Source organism: Thunnus thynnus, chromosome 1 (assembly GCF_963924715.1).
Source record: "Thunnus thynnus chromosome 1, fThuThy2.1, whole genome shotgun sequence".
In the NCBI taxonomy this organism is placed as follows: Eukaryota; Metazoa; Chordata; class Actinopteri; order Scombriformes; family Scombridae; genus Thunnus; species Thunnus thynnus.
The window spans coordinates 4,747,675-4,768,999 of record NC_089517.1 but is presented as its reverse complement, the minus strand read 5'-3'; the positions used below and the strand labels follow the sequence as shown (position 1 = coordinate 4,768,999).

The 21,325-nt window shown below is 38.7% G+C and overlaps 1 protein-coding gene across 2 annotated transcripts in view; it reads left to right on the top strand.

Moving 5' to 3' along the window:
* The window catches only part of LOC137192214 (tetraspanin-18B-like), a 41,167-nt gene that overhangs the window by 2,329 nt on the left and 17,513 nt on the right, over positions 1 to 21,325 (top strand). The window contains exon 2 of one of the 2 annotated variants that reach the window (XM_067602851.1): positions 10,728 to 10,807. Coding sequence is in view for 1 of the 2 variants with exons in the window: in XM_067602778.1 (XP_067458879.1) it covers positions 10,814 to 10,816 (3 nt within the window). In the remaining variant the exon portion in view is untranslated. Of the gene's footprint in view, positions 1 to 10,727; positions 10,817 to 21,325 lie in introns of both variants that reach the window. The other variant, XM_067602778.1, reaches the window with a different exon arrangement.

The following is a 21,325-nucleotide window of genomic DNA, read 5'->3' as shown; positions in this document are numbered from 1 at the left end:
CTTCAAATGAGACTTGATTACCTGCCATCGTGGCCTGTTGAGGAGCCAAACAAGCATTTGGCTGGTGGTTGGTGTCACTTTTACACCCAGTGAATCTCTACAACACACTGCGACCCTGCTGCTTCAGCTGCCAGACTGTCTGTAGAGACACACTTTGTTTTTTCAGTGTGAAGTTGTTTTTTTTGCATTTTGTATAAATCAGTTTGGCACATTCATGTGCACCATCTGCATGAAAAAAAGTTCAGAATATGATCATATTTATTGTTCCAAAGCAAACCAAAAGAAGATGCATTACATATCTACTGTGGTGTTACATGTTCACATTTATGAGGCAAATGTTAATTAACGAGTTAGTGAGCGAGCAAATCCACTTTAAATCGACCCTCTTGGCAATGCATCAGTGTGTTTTTGGGTCTGTTTGTTGTCTGGTCTTTTCTTCAGGCTGCAGCTGATGATCATTTTTCATCTGTTGATTTTTTGATCAACTGATTAAGCATTTAGCCTATAAAATGTCAGAGAGTAATGGCAAATGTCCAGAGAGCTCAAGGTGACATTGACAAATTGCTAGTTTTATCTAACTAACAGTTAAAAACTAAAATATTGTAAGTTTAAAACGATATAGTACAGCAAAAAGCAGCCAACCTTCCCATTGGACAGTTGCTGTTGGCATTTTTAGCAAAGCTAGCAGTGTGGCTCTAGGGATGGCATTATCAGCCAGTCAGTCTTGACAGACAGAATTGTTTGGACTACTATTAGATGGACCATCATGACGTTTTGGACAGACATTAACAGATGAATCTTCCCAACTTTGGTGATTGTTTCCCTCTAGCACCACCAGCAGGATTTTGTTTGTTTTGGTGTTTGTTTGCGTTTGTCTCAACAACTATTGGATGGATCCCCTCAGGATGAATCGTAATTTCTTTTGTGATCCATCATCAGGTCAAAATTTCAATGTGTTCAACACGTTGGTTTATGATCTAATACCTGCCAAACTACTAACATTTCCATCAGCCTCAGCTGTACTTTGTGTTTAGTGCTAATTAGCAAACATTAGCAAGCTAACATGCTAAACTAAGATGGTGAATATGGTAAACATTTTACCTGCTAAGGATCAACATGTTAGCATTTAGCTCAAAGTACTGCTGTGTGTAAGTACAGCCTCACAGAGCAACTAGTGTGGCTGTAGATTCTTCTTGCTTAATAAATCACTCAAACAATTAATTGACAATCAAAAATTTCTGTCAATCGACTAATTGACTTTTGGTTTCAGAAATTCTATTCATACTTTTCCGTTTGCAACAAAGGAGTTGTTGAGAGGTGAAAATGCTGCCATTTCCTCAGAGGTTTCATGTTTCTTTAACTATTAGAACAAGGTTTTGTTTTGATTTTTGCTTTTTCTTGACTGCGCTCTGCTGCCGGTCTCACCAACTCAACATGCTGAAAGTTCAGGTCATGTCTCTGGGGGGACGTTGACAGTCATTGTGGCGAGGGGAACCACAGGTCCATCTGTCCCCTCCCCTCGTGTGCAGCACTGAGGGACTTACTCTATTTGTGGATCACAGCGTGGTCGCTGTGGTCTGACAAAAGGAGTAACGAGCCGCAGGGGGCGTGATCCTCAATGACTGGCAGTTACTTTACTTCCCATCCTGCCAACAGAGCGTCTCGAGGGTAAACTGAAGGAGGAACGCTGCTGATTGGACTGAAGCTGAGCTGTGACAAATAGAGACCTACTGTAGACTTGAGACATCTGGTGTCATCTGGAGAAAATACAAAAGATCAGGCTGTCAGAAGCTTCAGTTTAAAAAAATATTCCTATCAGCCAGTAATTTGGATTGTAGTGTTGATAGTTATTCCTTTCTTTAGTAATGTTTGGTGATTAAGCAGAAAGAATTTAAGTACTTTGTTTGGATTTAGAGCTGAAATTAATTGATTAGCTGATTGGAAAGCTGCAACGATTAGTCACTCAATTAGATGCCAACTATTAAATTAATCACCAACTATTTTGATATTTTGATTTTTTTAAAGAAAAATAGTAAAATTCTCTGGTTCCAGCTTCTCAATATTTTCAGATTTCTTTAATCTTCTGTGATAGTAAAGTAATTATCTTATCTCGGGTTGTAGACTGTTGATCAGGACAAAAGAAGACTTTTGAGTTTTTCACAATTTTCTGACATTTTACAGACCAAACAACTGATGGATTAATCAAGAAAATAATCAGATTAATTTTCTCAATTTATCTATTAGTTGTTTAGTCTATTTAATGTCAGAAAATAGTGGGAAATACCAGACATAAGTACCCAGAACCAGTGGTGGCATCTTCTAGCCTAAATTTTTTGTTCAACCAATAGTCCAAAATCCCCCAAAAATTCAGATGTAAAGCAGAGAGAAGCAGCAAATTCTCAAATTAGAAAAAACTGGACCCATAAAAATTTCTACTTGTTTTTGCAGACTAATTTTTTGACAGACTAATCAATTAGCTCCAGTCGATTAGAAAATTAACAACAGTTTTGATATGATGTGAAGCAAAACAGTTTCAGCCTCTCAGATTTGTGGATTAGCTTCATCTCTGTTTTATATCTTTGTAAATTTCATATTTTTGGCTGTTTGTTGGACAAAACTAGCATTAAAAAGATGTCATCTTGGGCTACAGGAAATCCCTTAGATGGGCATTTTTGTTTTCTGACATTTTATAGACATTATATAAATGATTAATTGAATATCGTTGTGTCTTTTGCTTGGACAAAACTTGCAATTGGAAGACACCATGTTGGGCTTTGGGCAATTGTGATGGGAATTTTACAAGTAAAGGTAAACAAAAAAGCATTAGTTGCATCCCTGCTTAGCTTCGTTCAGAAAAAGCTAAACTAGAGCTTCCAGCCTCTTAAAATGAAGCAACTCGTGACCCCTCATCACAGCCCTAATACGGCCTCAGTGTGAACATAGGTGTGATCAGTTCAACCAAAGTGATTTTTCCTTCGCAGATTTATCTCATTAAGGGATTTTTAAAGGTTTGAAGAGGTGCCCAGTATTGTAAAAAACAAGGTAAAAAGTAAGAAAAAGAGATGAAACAGTGCATGAAGGATTTCTGTCTGCTAATGAGGAATGTGTGTGACTGAGTGGTAATGACTCAATCTGGCACAAAGGAAGAAGGAGGAACTGCTGTTTCCTTGATTCCGTTGATTTAATCACCAGCGTTTAACACAACCAGCTCCCTTCAAACACACTGCAGACACATCATGTTAATGACCCGGTGCTCTGTCAAAGGTTTCTAGTTCTAACGAGATTAAATTCAGCCAAACTGAATTAAAAAGCAGATGGTGAGTCCCGCCCTCCACAGAGCGACCCCTCCCCTGAACTACGCTCACCTCTGCTCTGTCATGCATGAGGGCTTTATCAGCTTTTCTCTTTCTTGGTGGTCTCGCTCAAAAAGCATTTTGATTTTCTGTATTGTTCAACCACATAAAACATTTACTGTTATGTGAAGATATTTATGATAAAGCACTTTTAAAAATCTGGGTTTCAAAGCACTTCACAATAAATTTGAAGAAAATAGAAGAAATAAATGCACATGAAAAAAGAGGAGAACTTACATTTGAATAAATTAATGAAGTAAAGACAAGTGAGAACATTAATAAAAAAGACTCAGTACAAGTAGGAGACATCATGTATCCTGCAGTTAAATTTTGCATATTCATAGATTCATAGATTCTGGATTTTTCAGTGGGGGAGAAGGAGGAAATGTCATCTAAAGTATCTCTAACGAGTTAACTGAACGTTTTGTGAAAAAAAAATCAGGTTATTAGCACTACGTTTACAGTTTTTCAAAGAACTTTAGTACGAAGTCAAGAGGTTGTGATATGTAGGACAACAAGCTAGCAAAGCTCTGTAAATGGAACTGTGTTAGTGCACATGCTCAGTGGTGAAGTACAAGGTAAAAATACGATCACTGTTATTAGTCTTTGGAGCTGTTTCTAAACAAACCAATGTGACTAAACTCTTTATAATGAAGGAACACGTCACTCAGTGCAGCGGTGTGGCTCACTGACATGTTTTGGTCCGGAAGGTCTACGGCACAGAGAAATAAAATATATCAGGCTTTGAATACACACACAATACTTGTTAGTAGATCAATTCATCATTGGTTTGGCTCTGCACAGGAGATTTGTTGACCATAAGAAAAATATAGAAATGGAGGCGCCCTTTAAGGCTTTTGTTGACCTTTAATAAATGTATGTAATACAGAAAAATGCCCTTTACAATTTACCAGAGTACAAGTTGAAATATTGACATGTCAGTGCAAAACGCCAAAAGATCCAGTTTACTACTGAATGAGCAAATATTCACATTTTAGAAGTGAAATTTAACAATTTTTGCTTGAAACAAAGATGATAAATCGATTATCGAATAGTAAAGACTTGAACATAGACAAAAGCATAGGTTTGTAGAGCTAAGGATTTTACAATATTTCATAATTAAAGTAACACTTGAACACTTTACCTGTTTATTAAGGTTCCGCTGGAAATCAAAAGTTATATATATATAGTTGTAGTTATAGGCAGATATAAGACTAATTAAACTAAAGAATTTGCAGTCTTGATGCCATCTAGCAGTACGTGAAACTTTGCGTACATGATACATAGAGTGTGCTAACCTTTAGTGCATTCCAACCAAATTGGATTTGGTAATTTAGTCACTGTGGTCAGAAGTAGTGCAGCTGTAACACAGTGGCTAAATTACGAGATAATTTGGCACCAAGCCACTCGTGCACACACTGAGCACATGAGAGCCAATAAATCCGACCAGAGTCTGTACACGGCTGCTGAGAGAAACCAGCAGACAGTATTTTTCTCCACATGAACATCAAGTTTATTCTCACAAACCTGAACCAGATGGTCCTGGCTGTAATGACGGTGACGTTTCTTTTAAACACCAAGGCAATTACAGCGAGTGGAATCTGCTCCCTGTGTGGTCCCGGTCAGACAAGAGCTGCTCAGCGGTTCAGTTAGTTATATAATCTGCATGGAGGGTTACAATGTTAGTATCTGAAATGCAGTTTTTAGTCACACCCAGTGTATCGGATTCACTTAATAAACAGCAGTAAACACTAGTGACTGTCAGGATGACGAGAAGCAGCACAAACCGTCCTCTGCCGCTGTGCAGGACTCTCAGCTGTCTGAGGAGAGTGAACGCCACACTCTCCGCCTCTGCTTCCACCTCTTGGGGTTCGAGTGTAATTGGGTCTCTGGAGGATTACGTGTCTACCTCCGTGCTCAACATTTTTACTTTAATCTTTTAAGGTTTGGTTAGTCCTCCACTGGCTGACAGCTCAGCACTCTCAAGTGGCACTGAGGGCTGAAGTGTTGGCAGCAATTGGGAATAATTCTCTTTTCATCACACTTCCATTAGGGGTGAAGCTGTTCTTTAGCTTTTAAAGCAATCAGATAACAGCTTGTAGTTTGAAACTGGCTGACAGTGTGCTGGAGCTTGTTTCTCTGGGTCCATTTTGTTGGTTAGCCTTTGTGTAATGACAATAATTTTATAGCTCTCGTGTTCTTACTGTCATTGTCGTCCAGAGGTGTAACGGGACACAAAATTCTAAGTTCAGTATGATTTCAGTACAGCAGAGAAAACAAAGAAAAAGGTAGAATATAACATTTTGGTCCTTCATTTTGAAAAACATAAACATCTGATAATCTGAATCTCATTGGCAACAACTGTTAAGGTAACAGTTTAGTTGTGCTGCAGTGGAAAGTAAAAACAACATTCAGAATGGCTTCACTCAAAGGCTGAGTGAAAAGTTGACAGCCACAGAGAGTTGAAAGGGACAGAGGAGACACAATAACGTTTAAATACAGAAATATGGTGGATATTTTAATAATAGTGCACTCAGTCAGTGTCATGGGAGGATCGTCCAGCTCGGGTCCCATGGCAGCGACGCTACATGAGCATGGTAACCAAGGTAACCAGGCTAACTTGGCTAAGCCGGCTAGCATATATCCATGGATGTATAAAGAGAACTGGATACAGCGTCGGAGGCGTGGCCCTGTTCATTCGTATGAAAGTTGCTCAGTGGCGCATGAAGCCAAAAAAGTTCGACTTCTGCTTATAATATTACCCGGATCTTCTGTGATCATCGGGCCCATAGAGCAAGCGCAGTAGTGGCCTTCACTGGCCGAGCCAGCTACTTCTGGTTTAGCCCTCCGGCTAACTTGAATGGGGATAAAACAATTCAATTGTGCGGCTCTTTTACGCTTTCGAAATGTGATCGGACCGAATGAATCAAATTCTGATAGTGAGACGAGTCATTTCGCAGGGGTTGTGATGCTCAAAAAATGTATCTGCTGATTTACGGACGTCTCTTTCACAATGTAAGTCTATGGACAACAGCGTCAGATGACGTTGTAATTACATGGTTTGGCCACTATGTCAAATTGGCCTCACAGCCTGGCGATGTTCGTGGGGGCTTGCATATATCCACTAGCATGCTACAGCTAAGTGGTGCACTGCCAAAACATTTCACTGTGGAACTTGCGCTCTAGAATTATTGTTCCGCATGTCGGAGTCAGTGGATTATCAAACTATTTTGACAGTAATTGTTTGTTTCATGGAGCATACCAAACTGAGGAAAGTCACTTACCGAAGTGAACATCTTGTACTGAATAGTTTGGGACGAATACACAATTACATCCCCCTGTTGTCTAATCTGCAGCTGAAAGGAACAGTTTTAAGCCCCTTTGCTGTTGATGATCAAGGTGTTATGGAGTCGAAGCAGACGAAAAACAAAATGGTAAAACTTTTAGGTTGTTTAAAAGGTGCTGTTTAGGTTGACATTTTGTACGGACATAGATGGTCCCCAGAAGATAAATCTTAATAACTTTGCTGCACCTCTGACTTTTCCTTTAGTGCTACTAGCAGGTTTAAACTAGTGGTGTTGGGTAAAATGTGTCGATAACTATTGGATGGATTTAACATTGATGTTCCCCTGAGGATGAATCATAATAACTTGGGTGATCCTTTAATTCATATAGCGCCATCATCAAGTCAGAATTACAGTTTGCCAAATACTTGCTTTGTTGCTTTGGTCAAAGAGGAAACAAGGAGTGTTTAATTAATTTAAATATTTGTATTGTATATACAGTATATTACTTTGTGTTGCTATACCATTAGCTGTAGCTAATGTAACATTAGTGCCATAACTAATGGTCTATTTCTGACTTGTATTTTTCTCTTTTCTATGTATTACTTTGCTCTAACTAACTTGGTTTAAATAAGTTGTAATAGTTCTTTTTAGATGAGAAAAAAGACAAACTTGCTTTGTGTTTAGTTCTAAAATGCAAATGTTAGCAAACTGAGATGGTGAGCATGGTAAACATATTAAACATCAGTATGTTAGTGCTGTCATTGTGAGCATGTTAGCATGCTGACTTTAGCATTTAGCTCAAACCACTGCCTTGCCTAAAAAAGTCTCATAGAGATGCTAGCATAGCTGTAACTCACAGTCTGGTCCTTGTTTGTTGATCAATTGTAGATCCAAGATCAAATATGTCTTGAAATGAGTAAACTGTGAATCTGTTGCTGCACACATTAAAAAGACAGGAGAAGGTTTTTCCTTTGAACTTGCTGTCATCAGGATGACTTTGAGTTCATTTACATTTGTAATCTGCATCTCAAACAGATCATTAAACACTTCAGAGATGAAAACAGTTATTGAGGTCTTCTGAGATGTTAAATTGGTGCAGGATTAGTCACCGTTTCACTCATCTGCACATGAACGTGATTTTGTTTTTTTCCCTCCATTTCACACTGAGGAAATAGAGCAAGTAAGAAACGGGAGCGGGGCTTCTTGCTGTGTGGGCAGCGCTGCTGTCAACAGATTTGGAAGGTCCTCCACATCCGTGAGTCATGTGCCTTCTGTTTGATAGTCCTGCATCATCGGCACAGCTGCCAGCAGCAACCTGTAGCTGTGTGCAGAATGAGCAGACAATATCCTGCTCAACAATGAGAAAAGCAAATGACTGTCCTGGACTTATTCTTAAAAAACATAATATACTACATACTGTACTATATTAGTTAACCACAATCATGGTGATGTTCGTATTTTTGAAATTTATTATGTCCACAGACTTTCTGGTTTACTTTCTTTCAACTCGTGTTGTTCACAAAACCAGAATATCTAACAAAAAGGCACAAATTACTGTTCATTGCAGAAAGGTTCAGATAGAGCAAGTGTTTTGCATTAATTTGCAGTTGTGTTTCAGGCCATCTGGCAAATGTAAATCCAACAGTCACTCTGCTTTTAGCTCTGTGTTGCTCTCTACCAACTCCTGACAGAAATATTTGTCTCTGTAGCTGCTAAATGCTCCAGTATGTTCGCCAGCTAGTCTCCAACAGTCTCTACACCAGGTCTATTATAGCCTTTTCACTAAAAACAGCTGCCTACTGTTTGTGGAGTCAAAGGTGATGAGAGCAGTAAACAGTTAAGTTGCTACCAGTAAACCAAAATATGTAGCTACAGGCTAAAACGCTCTGTAGGGTCAGATGATAATTCTGTCACTTTGATCCATGTTAAAGAATAACTCAACACTCACTGAAAATCTGGTTTTTGCTGACCTGCAATGGTTTAACTTCACACCTTGCTGCAGCGATGTACAGGTGTACTTGGGACACTATGACGTCACTACTGGGTGTGGTTACAGACACAACAGAGCAATTGTGGAGCATTTAATGATATAGATCATATTTGGGCCTGTATGGTATCTCTAATTGTAGTGGTTTTAATGTGATCAGGTTAAGCCACAGCTACACTTTTTTGACTTTTTCGTTCCCATTTTGTGAAATAAAATTTAATGCTTGTCAAGCGTGATTGTGGAACGTGACTTACTGACTACAGAAAAACATAAACCAGTTGGGATTACTGGCCCTAAATCACATTATCAACAGATCACCATCATCATCAAAGTCAAAGTCTGACACATGCTCTGCAGCCTGAAGCTGCATGTTTGATCGTGTTCAAAAGCTGCTTCAGTGTTTTCACTCAGAATGAGCTGAAAACAATCGGCTGGTCATCAGCTCTCACAGATCAGCTGTGGTGGCTCACAGGGGACAGTAGTCACACTGAATATTCAACAAAAGCTTTGCAAACACTGAAATGCAAACAAAGGAGCTCCTAAGTATAGAGCATTGAGGGATTAGTTGGTCCACTTTTAATGTTGCTGCAGTATTGTCTGTATGACGGCAGCAGAATAATAGTGTACTTACTCAGCTTTACCGGTTATCAATGTTTTTCACGCTTTTCTGTTCTGTCACGACTCTTCTGTCTGTCTGTTTACTGCTTAAGTCTTGATGGTTTTGACAAACAGTTCTGCAGTTATGAATCATGTTTTGCATGTATGTTTAAAACAAACAAAAGAAAACATGAATCATGAACTGTGAATTGTGTAGAACAAAAAGCTTTGTGTTAACGTTTCAGAGTGATGAATCACTCTCATTACTGAAGTGATTTTTCCTTTTCCTATGGCATTTCCCTCCTAATGTACTGTAGGTACCATACTGTATACAGTCGCAGCAACAGCATCGATCATCATTTTATTCCTGCATGCGTGCGGTGGTTGCTATAGAAACAGCCAGGCATTAGGTAGGCTACAATGCCCAGGTCACAGTATATACCTTTGTCTAGAAGGAGAGCTTTGAAAAACTTTTGAGTAATGACTTTAGAAATATGTCGATACATCTGAGACGTGCAGGGTCGGGTTGATGTGTTAAATGTGTTTAATGAGGCCTGCAGACTGAACCTCCTCAGTGTTGTCACATCTCTGGATAGATTATTTCAGGTATGGAATGTGCAAGAGGCGTAAAATACAGAATATACAGTATTTTAGTTAATTTGATTGAGATTGAAAATGATGTGTTTATCTTTAATTCAACAAGACTAAGAGTCTCATGCTGGCGGCTCTGAGAGGCTGCACAGCAGCGCTTTGAGCTAAAGGCTAACAACAGCAAGCTAACATGCTCACAATGACAACGATAACATTTTGGCTGTATTGTTTACCAGGTATGCTGTAAATGGTCATTGTGTTAGTTTAGCGTGTTAGCATGCTAACTGTTTCTAATTAGCCATAATAATCTTAATGATAAAGTTGATATGACACTTCTAGCATGTGCATCGTTTAAAAGCATAAAAGACATAAAATTATTCATAGGCTGTGTGACAAAAATGAGTTTTAAGACGCAATTTCAAATAAACATGATTCGGTTAGTCTGAGCTCCTCAGACAGATCTTTCCAGTGATTTGGTGCCCTGACAGCAAAGGCAGCTGATACAAAGTACAGCTGAGGTAATATTGACATGACTTGACTACTCTTGGGACCGTGAATATCTGAACCAAATTTAATGGCCATCCATCAAATAGTTGTTGAGTTATTTCAGCCAAAGCGGTGGATGACTGACTGACAGAAAGACAGTCAGTCAGTCAGACATTGTCATTCCTACAGTCCTGCTGCCAGCGAGGCTAAAAACAAATCATGTATTCCAGTAGAGAAACACTGCTAAGCTGTCATTTCCTGTGATTTTTATAATACTCATCAAGATAAGAACCAGAAACAAAATCTTACATGTCAGTCAATTAAAATGTGGTAATGTTTTATCTTTTGGTATTCCTTTCACAGGTGATTTCTTTGTATGTGAATATATTCCAGCCATTATTACTCCTCTTTTTTTCTCCTCTACAGCTGATGTAAAGCAGCACCTGGTCAAAGGCTAAAGACGTCCATTCACCCACCTACATTTGAACTCAAGAGCCATTAAACAGGTACAGATGGTATGATGCTTTCTGTTGCTATTCAGTCCTCTCATAATGTTCTGTCTTCAGTTCACTTCAGTTTTGTCATATTCACAAAATTTCTGTTTTGTTGAATTCGTTTCAACATTTCTGAGTGCTTTTACCTTCACACAAGAGCTCATGTTTACATCTGTATGTTAGTCTGAAAAACTTTGGGATTTCAGTGATATTTGGTGGACAGTTATGTCTAATAAACAAGTCATTTGTTTTTGGTAACGATGGCACCACAATGTAGCTGTTTACAGAGCATGGTTGGTTTTTTCTTAGATTTCCTGCTTCAAGATATCTCGCTCAGGTTTCTCACCACCGTGTCTACAAATATTGTTAGTTCTTCACCAGAAACGTTTGGATGAGCCCAAAAAATAGTTTGATATTCTGAAACTTTTTCTAAGCTAGGAGGATCTCTAAACATCTAAGAGTGTAGATAGCGTGTACTGAGCCAGTCTCCAACATTTGAGGGCATTTAATGGCAACAATGTGTTTGTGTCTGACTTTCCTTCTCTGTCTGTGAATCTTTAAAAAAAAACAGCTCACAAACATAGTAATAAAAAAAGATTTTTCCCAAAATGGCTGGTCACTGTAGCTTTTAGCAAACGCTGCTCAGACAGGGGGAAATAGTGCATTTTTTGGAGACTATTGTCTGCAGCAGATTAAACCACATTTGGTGCTCTAGTGAGTATTTCTGGCAGCAGGATAGTGTGTGTGGGATTCAAGGAACATGTCACCCAGTGCAGCAATGTAGCTCATTGATGTGTTTTTATTGTGTTGGGATACACACACAATACTTGAAATTTGTTGACATTAAGAAAAATATAGAATATCATCAGTGTCACTCTTTTTCTCTAAAAAACACTGCTGCCATCACCATGATTGTCGTGTCATTGTGTATTTTGATGCAGGTCTGACTGCTTTTTCTAGAAGTTATTTTACTTTTTGTCTCATGTCACAGTGACTCTGTTTTTATTGTGGCATACAGATAATTACCCTGGTCTGGTTTACATCATTAGACTGATCAAATAGAATTCAAACTCGTGGCTGCAGACAGACAGAATAATGAATGTAAATCCCCACAGAGGTCAGACTGAAGGCCTGATCAAATTTAGTCCAATTAACGCTAACTTATTTACACTGTCAGATGTCTTTGATGTTCAGGAGCTTCATCTACTTCAATAGAAACGTATTAGTTTATGTGGATCCCAACAAGTGTTTATTCATGCAGTTTTATAAAGAATGCAGTCTGGAAAAGTATCAGTTAATTTATCTTCTCACTGTGTGTACTGCAAAAACTCAACTGCTTTGTACAACATGCAGCACGCAGGCACATGTGGTCATCCCCACAAACTTATCAAACACTAGGGCTGCACAATAAATCGTTTCAGCATCGACGCCGCGATGTGCAGAAGTCACATTGCAGGACGCATGATGTTACATGCTACAACTTTTGATGTGCTCTGGTTAAGGGGTGCTCTGGTTAAAGTGGAATTATCCTTTAAAGCAGCCCTCAGGTTGACCAACAGAGAACATTTCCTCAGAGACGAGGGTGATGGCATCTTTTTCCCCCTCATGTCAACATTTATAACAGCTCCAGACTAACAGGATGGAAAGACAGAACCAGCGGCACTGACTAAAACATGACATGTTTGCTGATACTGAGAGTAGTATTTTAGCTGTGTTAAATAATTAAATTGTCTGAATTTTAAACTCTATTTTAGGATACAACTTGTCCCCGTGTGCATAGTCAGCACAAATCATGACATCACTTTCACCTCAGTTCAACTGGAAGAAAAGAATCGTCTCACTTTGAGAAGAACGTCATGTTCACTGCACCACAAAACACGTGCGTGACTAAAGTTTACAGGCATTTTATCACAAAAGAGTCATCTTGTCATTTTAAATTCACACAAATTGTGATTTTTTTTTTGTTCTAATGACATTTAATTAGTAAACAAACTCACTAACTTTTAGATAAATTCTGGATCTTCACCTCCATGTGTTACATTTGTGTGGTATAATAAGTTATGTAAATTAAAACTGTTTTGCATCATGTCACAACCTTGACAGCATTTTTCAGAAACATAAGGCTCCTAATGAGAATGACCTTAATTTACTTTCTAATAATCAATATCTTCCCTGTGGAGAGAGGAAACTGACCACTGGACAACCTGCAGCGACTGTTTAAACAGGTCAACAGTGAACAGCTCGTGGTGCTAAAATCAGGTCAAACTTAACTAGATCAATGATGATAACAACACTTAATCTTAATTAAAACACTATTTGAATTCCACTGCATCATTTAACCGAAAGAGATTTACAACTAGAATTGCAGCCTGGGATTGATAGGATACATACAGTACTTCTCTGTCTGTGTTTTCTTTAAAAAAACATTTTCATTGCAAAGAAGAAGAAGGCCAGACAGTCTAATAAATCTATTTTTATTTCAAGAATTTAAAAAAAATCTTACTGTTCTCCACTTTAGTAGTAAAACTGTTGGTCCTAGCCTGACTAACCAGACTAAATTGCCTTTCCTTTTCAGATTGTATAGAACTTGGTGTGCTCAGCTAAAGGTCATTTGTTTTGTGTGGAAGCTGATGAATCTCAATTGTGATAGTTTACTGATCTGAAATATCATGTTAAGCTGGAATAAAGGTGATATCAGTAGCTTATGGGGCTGCGACTCACAATTATTTTCATTAGCGATTAATCAGTTAGTTGTTCGGTCGATAAAATGTCAGATAATCGTGAAAAATGTTGATCACTGTTTCCCTAATGCCAAGATGCAATCTTAAATACCTTGCTTTGTCTCGACCAACAGTCCACAATCCAAAGATATTCAGTTTACTAGCATAGAGGACTCAAGAAACCAGAAAATGTTCACATTTAAAATGCTAGAACCAGAGAATTGGCATATTTTTTCTTAAAGGCCTGATGAAACAGAAGTTAGAGTGTCTTTAGCTTCTGTACTATGGCGTATTTCCCAGTGAAACGGAATATTTGAGCAGTGTACAAGAGGGATTTAAATCAAATCCTTCGCATTTGACTGGACCATCTGGTTAAACTGTCAAAGTGATGTCACTGTGTTCCCAGATCTCAGCAATTAATTTGGTGAGTACAGTGTTATCATAACTGATAGAAATGAGAGCCAAAACTTTAAAAAAAAAAAAAAAAAACCCAAGTTGTAATAAACCAGTTTTTTCTTTAACTAGTCCTCTTGAGTCCTTTAGCAGTGAACTGATTCCTCCCACAGCTTTTTGTGCTGCAATAAACAGTAAAGACTGCTGCACTCAAACAAGAGCAGAAAGTAAAAATACATAAAGCAACAAAGGGTAGTGGAATATGTGTTATCCCGCCCAAAAGTGGGATGATACTTCAGATCTCTATAGTTTAAAATGTCGACTTGAGATCCATTTTGTCTAAAATGCAGAGAATTGCAGAAGTGATAATAAATGTTTATCAGATTCCCCACATGGTCCATATCTCACACAGCAGTGTGAGATTGCTCTTCAGATTCCCAACACAGAGTGTTTGAAGTGGCTGCCATGGCAATAACTTCTACATTGCAGCTAATAAATAAGGGAAAAGGAAAGAAGTGACACTAAATTAGCCCAAACTGGTTTGAGTGTCTCACTGAAGAGGCTGATGATTCAACTAATTAAACCAAAACTGCTGGTGACCCCATGAGAGCTTCACCTCTTCTTGCTTCTCCACTACTATTCTTTCACATCTGTTTAGCATTCAGAACAGGAAAGTCAGTCAGTATTGTTGTGACCTGGCTCAAGTGGCCACAACAAAAGGGAGACACACCAGTGTTAAGTTTTAACAAATAGATATTTTATTAAAGCAAAATGAAGCCAAATTGAACTAAATTAAAGAATTAACCAAATATGTAAAGCATGGGGTGTGGATATCAGTAGCGTCAGCGGGTGTATGGTGTGCATGGGTGTAAAACACAACACAACTAATCCAAACAGGTGCCTGCGGGGAGAGAACTGCAGCAGCAAGGCAGCCAAGTGTCAGAGAGTCAGCGAGAGCGTCACTGCAACCAGGCTTAAATAATGAGGGAACACACCCTCAGGTGTTCCAGGTTAGACTGACGATCCACCTGCAGGACGAACAGAAACACAGGTGAACCACACAGCAGCAGAAGATGACTCAGCAGGGGTCACAATATGGATGCTCCAAAGAAGCCTCCGCCTTCAGGGACGCCCCATCTTTATGTATTCCTCATCCAACTGTTATTATTTGATATGCATCTCAGGGCCTTTCCAAAATCAAAGTGTGTGAAAGAAGATAATATGATGTCTCCCCCGACTGGCTCTGTTTATGGTTATGAGGCATGGTGGCAGCCCCTCAAAGGGAGCAGCTGTCCTTGTGACTGGTTTTCATAACAGGTAGCTTTCAGCAAGGACAGAGAAAGGGGGGAGTGGTAATAATTACCTCTTTGAAAACACTCCCCCAAGGCTAGCCTTATCCAAGATTTCTCTCCTCCATTTCACCAGTCTTTCTCATCCACCTTCATTCAGTTCCTCCACATGAAATGAAAGATAGAAGAAAATTGTTCATTGACTTTGCTTAAGTAACTTTTAAATGCTGAAAGGAGTGTATTCAGAAGCATCTCTAGTTGACAGGACTGATTTTAGGGAGATTGAAGGATTTTCTGAGAGATTGGCACCACTTTTTGCCACCATCATTTACAGAAAATATCCTATTGTTTATTAATAACATATGTTCAAGGTTTCTTAATTAGTACTCAAGGGTAAATTTGTTGTGCAGACGAGAGATTCAGCATTCCAGAGTTAAAAACAACATCACAGCGATACAGATTCAAGAGACGTCAAAACAAAATACATTAAAACAAGTATCATCATAGTATCAAAAATAGTATCAGAGTACAAGAACTCCTAAGAAGGTCATGACAAAGTGCCTCTACACACACTCATCCACTCACTCAAAAGCTTAAAGTGCCATGCATGGGTAAAGTGCATCATCTTGTGATAGCTTTGTTTAGTAGTGCAATGGCTGCAGGTACAAAAGCATTTCTGTATCGTGTTGTTCTCCACAGCCTGAGCGAAGGAGCTGGAATTCGCTATAGAACAGAGCTCACCTTACAATGTTTTTTTGTTTTTTTTAATGCATGAATTGTGCTATATGAATAGGATGAAAAGTTTCCTCCTCCTCCTCTTCTTCTTCTTATTATTATTACTATCAATAAAAGTCCAATAAAAGAGGTTCATCTTGGTTTTATCAATGTGAAAATGGGACAGTTTTCTGAGACAAAACAAATGCTCATGTCCCTTTTTACACACTGCCTCAAAATTCTTCTCAAAGGTCAATTTAGAGTCAATGGCCCTGTTCGCGCTTAGTTTTAAAACCTGTCTTGGGTGATCGGGTCATGGGTAGACAGCAGTAAATACAAGTGTAAACGACCACCAAGACAAGTTGTGATCTGATCACTCAAACCACTTGCTGAGGTGGTCTGGTACGCATTTTACCACATATCTTTTGTAGTGTAAATGCTAATGCATCCTGATGCGTCCCCGACAAGGATGTAAAAAGAAAATACATCAAACCAGGATGTGGTGGTTGTTTTGGTGACAATAGTCCTATGCCAAATGACTTTGTCCTGCCAATCTCAACAGTTGGAATAGCCCGTACATGTATATTAGTTCTTGAAACATTTGTGTTTTCTTAGCTAGTCCGTGCAAAACAAATTTGGTGCTTGTCTGGATACAGACTGACATAATAACTATGCGCGTGGCCCTTTGACCTTCTAGTGGAAGTGACATAAGCAGTAATAAAATCTGAACAGAAGTGGTCAGCTGTGTTCAGATCACTGAAATGCATTTTAAAACCAAGTAAACAGCCTCTATGACTGTCCCAAGATACCTGTAGCTTTCTACACAGTCTGGTCTTTGATTGATGGTAGTCTCATAGATTGAAGTATGAGTTCTGAAATCTATGATCATATCCTTTGTCTTGGATACGTTAAGCTCCAAGAAAGATTTGTCACACCAGGTGATAAACTCATCAATGACTGAGCCTTGGCTGGACTCCTTGTTGTGTAGCAGACTCACAATGACTGAATCATCTAAAAACTTCAATATGGTCCTGTTCTTATGCTTACTTTGGCGCATGTTTGTGTACAGAATATAAAGTAGAAGTGAGAGAACACATCCCTGGGGTGAGCCAGTAGAAGACCATAATGAATCTGATAAAATGCCGAGTTGGATAGTATTAAAAGCTGTAGAAAAATCAATAAATAGCAATCTAGCATGGGTTTTATTCCCCTCTAGGTGTTTAAACAAAAGGTTAAGTAAGGTCATTATAGCATCCTCAACTCCTCTGTGTGCCCTATAGGCAAATTGCATAGGGTCGAGTGCATGCCTGGTTTCCCTTGTAAACTCTGTCTTCACACACACAAGAGAAGTGTGGGCAACCAGCCTGAAATCATTAAAAGCTTTGGGGCTGCTGCCTGTAGGAAGAGGGGTGATCAGATCCTGCTTCCACAGGTTTGGTACACGTTGTAGGTTCAGAGACAAGTTGAAAATATCATAAAAGATAGATCTTAATTGCCTTGCACATGACTTCAGTAACTTTCCACTGATATACTCATGGCAGGACAACGCCTCTTGTTTATCTTTAGAGAATGGAAGGACTTTTCAACTTCTCTTTGCTCCAGGACAAAGTACTGATTGTCTTTGAGTTTACATCTAAGTCCCTCAACTTCATCTCTAAAGTCAAACTGATCAAATCTCTGATAGAAGTTATTAAGAACATTGGCAGATTCACTATCTGACCTGAAGCCATCCATACAGTAGCTATGTTGGTTTCTGTTCTTGCTTTGCTGTATGCCTGTGATTGTTTTCATGCCAGACCAAGCTAAAACAAGGTTCCTCTCAGCCCCTCCTCCTTGACTGAAGGACAGGTTCTTCTTCTGTGGACTGTAGACTAGACCTAACTGCCTTAGACATCCACTGTTATTGGAGTAAACCTTAATCTTTTTAGTAGGAATAATCATATTCTCACAAAAGGTAACATAAGAACAGATTACATCAGTGAGTTTATCAATGTCCTTGCAAGAGTCTTTGAACATCTCTCAGTCAATGCAGTCAAAGCAGCCTTGAAGACAAGCAGTGGATTCCTCAGACCAGATTTTAACATCTTTGGTCTGGATTTTTTCAGTTTTATATGTAGAGAGAAGGAGCATGCAGTTGTGGTCAGCAGAACCTAAGGGAGGCAGGGGGATTGATTTATATGCTCCCTTAACTGTACCATAACAGAGATGTTATTCTGCCTGGTTGGACACGTTACATATTGGTAAAAGTTTGTCTAAGACTTTTTTAGGGACATATGATTAAAATCTCCAAGTTTGAGGTTAAGTGCTTTGGGTGAAATGGACTGTAGTTTTTGCACTACATTAAATATAGTGCTTGTGGCATTGGCAGGATTTGCCTTTGGATGAATATACACAGATGAATATTTGTGGGAATTCACATGGTAAATAGAATGGACGGAGCGACACTGATAGAAGTTTAACATCAGGCGAGCAGAGTCTTTCTCTGAAAGTCGCAGAGCCACAATAGCACTTATTGACATAGAGGCACAAGCTCCCTCCATTAGATTTTCCTGTCACCTCTGCTTGACGATCCAGGCAAAATGGAGTACCTAATCCGTCTATAGACAGGTCGCTATCTGAGTCCTGCTCAGTGAGCCAAGAATCCGTGAATAGCATGATGCAGCTGTCTCTGTAGTCTTTGTAGTAGATTTCCTTGTAGCTCATCAAGTTTATTCCACAAGGACTGGACGTTTCCTGTAACCAGGAGGGCAGGGGAATACTGGTGAGCTGCTGTTTCCTTAGTCAGTCTGACACCTCCTTTTTTCCCCCACTTCCTTTTCTTAACCACTCAAATGATCACAAATCAGGGTTTCATTGTTGTCCCTTCAAATAAAAGTGAAAAGTGCCCTGAGATAACTTGTTATGATTTGGTGCCATATAAATAAAATTGAATTGAATTGAATTGAAATAAAGTCGGGAAACTGAAGATGATTAGATGAGGCAGCGATGATTAAAAGCTCCATCACTGCAAATCAATAGTGAAATGTCTAAAAGCACCTGTTCATGACGATCATAGGCAATCAAGCATCAAAAATACGCACAAACTCACTAAAAACATCAAACATAGGACGCCGAAAAAACCCACAGCAGGTTGCCGCATGAGCATGCACCCTTGCGTTCCAGGCAGATGCCTGACTGGTGAGTTAAAAAACCATTTTTCTCTGCTGTCTGCCAGTATGGTGTGACATTTTAAAGCTGCATTGTTTCATTTTTGGACACTGGGGGTGGAAGAAAACAGCTGCCACCAAATCCCTTCCTCATAACGTTATTAGCAAAGGCATCAAGCAATATTAGCATTCATTTTGAGTGATGTTTTTGTCCAGCTGATGAATGTAAGTCCAATATTCTCCTTTAAGCTCTGTTTTGGTCTCCACCAACTCCTGGGATATCTGTCTGGGTCTGGGAGTGCAGGAGTTATGACTCATTTATATATACAGATGTGTATACATATATGGATGTATATGTAAATATACAACAGTGGAAAGCATGTAATTTCAATACTGAGCTCCGACCATGTAGATATTTTGTTAGGTTTCCACTGAACCAACAGAAAACAAAGTAGTTAATTTCCAAGCAATGAGTCCATTCACTGTTTTTCAAGTTCTGGTGGCTCATTAAATAATTACAATAAATGCAAAAAAACAAAAGATGTAATACCAAAGACCTGCTAACAGCATCAGCATTCTCACAGAAGTCAATCAACCACACAGTAACTACTGAAGCTGACTTTTTTACAACTTCAAGAAGGATAAAAAGTCTATTTTCCAAACTCCAAACCGTTACCTGCGCTGCAAATCCAGAACTTAAATATGCATCTCATTACTACTACTTTTTTTCCTGATGATAAATGATCTATTCTCATCCACTGAGGTAAAAACAACCTGACAAACCCTTTGATTTTTCTTCACACACTGCTAAAAGCTGTTCAGTAACTTCAGTATATTGAGAATATGCTTAGAGAGGATAACATTTGTATTTAATGGTCCAGTAAACTTCTCTGGAGTTTTAGCTCACAGTGATGAGTAGAAAATGATTCAGTGAACTTTTCCTTTAAATATCTACATAAAGTCATTAATTTTGCTGACGTTAAAAAATTGCTTCCACAGTGACACTCATTGCATACGCCACCTTTATTAGCATTTATAATACACAGTGTTGAGGAGTGCACAGTCAGCATATTGCAGCAGTGAAACAAGATCCCAGTGTGAATCTCCAGCTTTCCACAACCTGTGTGCGTAACTGTTTCTGCAGCGATTACCCACCTGTGACAGGATGCTCCAGTCCAATAAATCACGGTGTCAGAGAGGCTGGAAGGAAGTGCAGCGTATACAGAAGTGTTTTCCCTCAGTGCAGGAAAACTAGTAGACCTGATTGCCTTCATCCATCAGAACAGAACTGTGCAGCAATGAAAGGGGAGAGGAAAGCCCAGAAGATTTCATCTTTCTGTCTCCGTACATTAGAAAGTGATGTAAAGTGATGAGAAAGTAAATATTTATAAGATTGGTATTGATATTGGTAAATCTCAGGAATATCGTGTGGTTGCTTGTTGGTGTTTGTGTATTTTCCCTGTGTGGCTTCTGATATTCTGAATACAATGATATATGAGGTCCGTCCAAGTGTTCAAATATTTTGTCACCATGGACAAAATGCAATAACTGTGAATAAATATGTGAATGCTCTATATGGAGTTTTGGAAAAGCCACTTTCAGATGGTTCTTAGACTAAACACCAAAAAAATGATAAATTTGTGATGTTCAGCTACTCCAGGGCTTAATGTATAATGCAGTAAGTGCTATTTTTTGTCTGTTTTCTTTAGAAAGTCTGGTCAAGAGATCAAGAGATTTTATTGTCATTTGCGCAAGTACAGAACAGTAAAGGTACATTGGAATTATTCTCTAACTCACTGGTCCCCAGTATAGCCCCCAATAAATGCACTATTTCCACCTGTTTGAGCAACATTCACTAAAAACCAGAGATGCACCGATCCACTTTTTTCAGTTTTGATCCAATTCTGATACCTGAATTTGGATATCTGCCAAACCAATACTAGAGCTCTTTTTTCTTGACTATTATTATTAATATTGTAATCATTATTATTGTTATTGTTGTTGTTATGTGTAAGGCTACATGCAGCTGTAATAAACCACACAGCACTTCTTATTAAAAGAGGTAAAAATATACAAAAATGTATTAAATTTTAATATATTCCAAAGCAAAATTTGACATGGTGTGTAGTGTGTCTTTAAAGAAAAATCCATTAGTTTCTACTAGGGAGTTGTGCTGACCCAAAACAGCATGCAGACAGATTCTGAGGTTAAAAACAAATTAATTTATTATAAGCTAAAACAAGTTAAGAACAGATTGAAAACACAGGT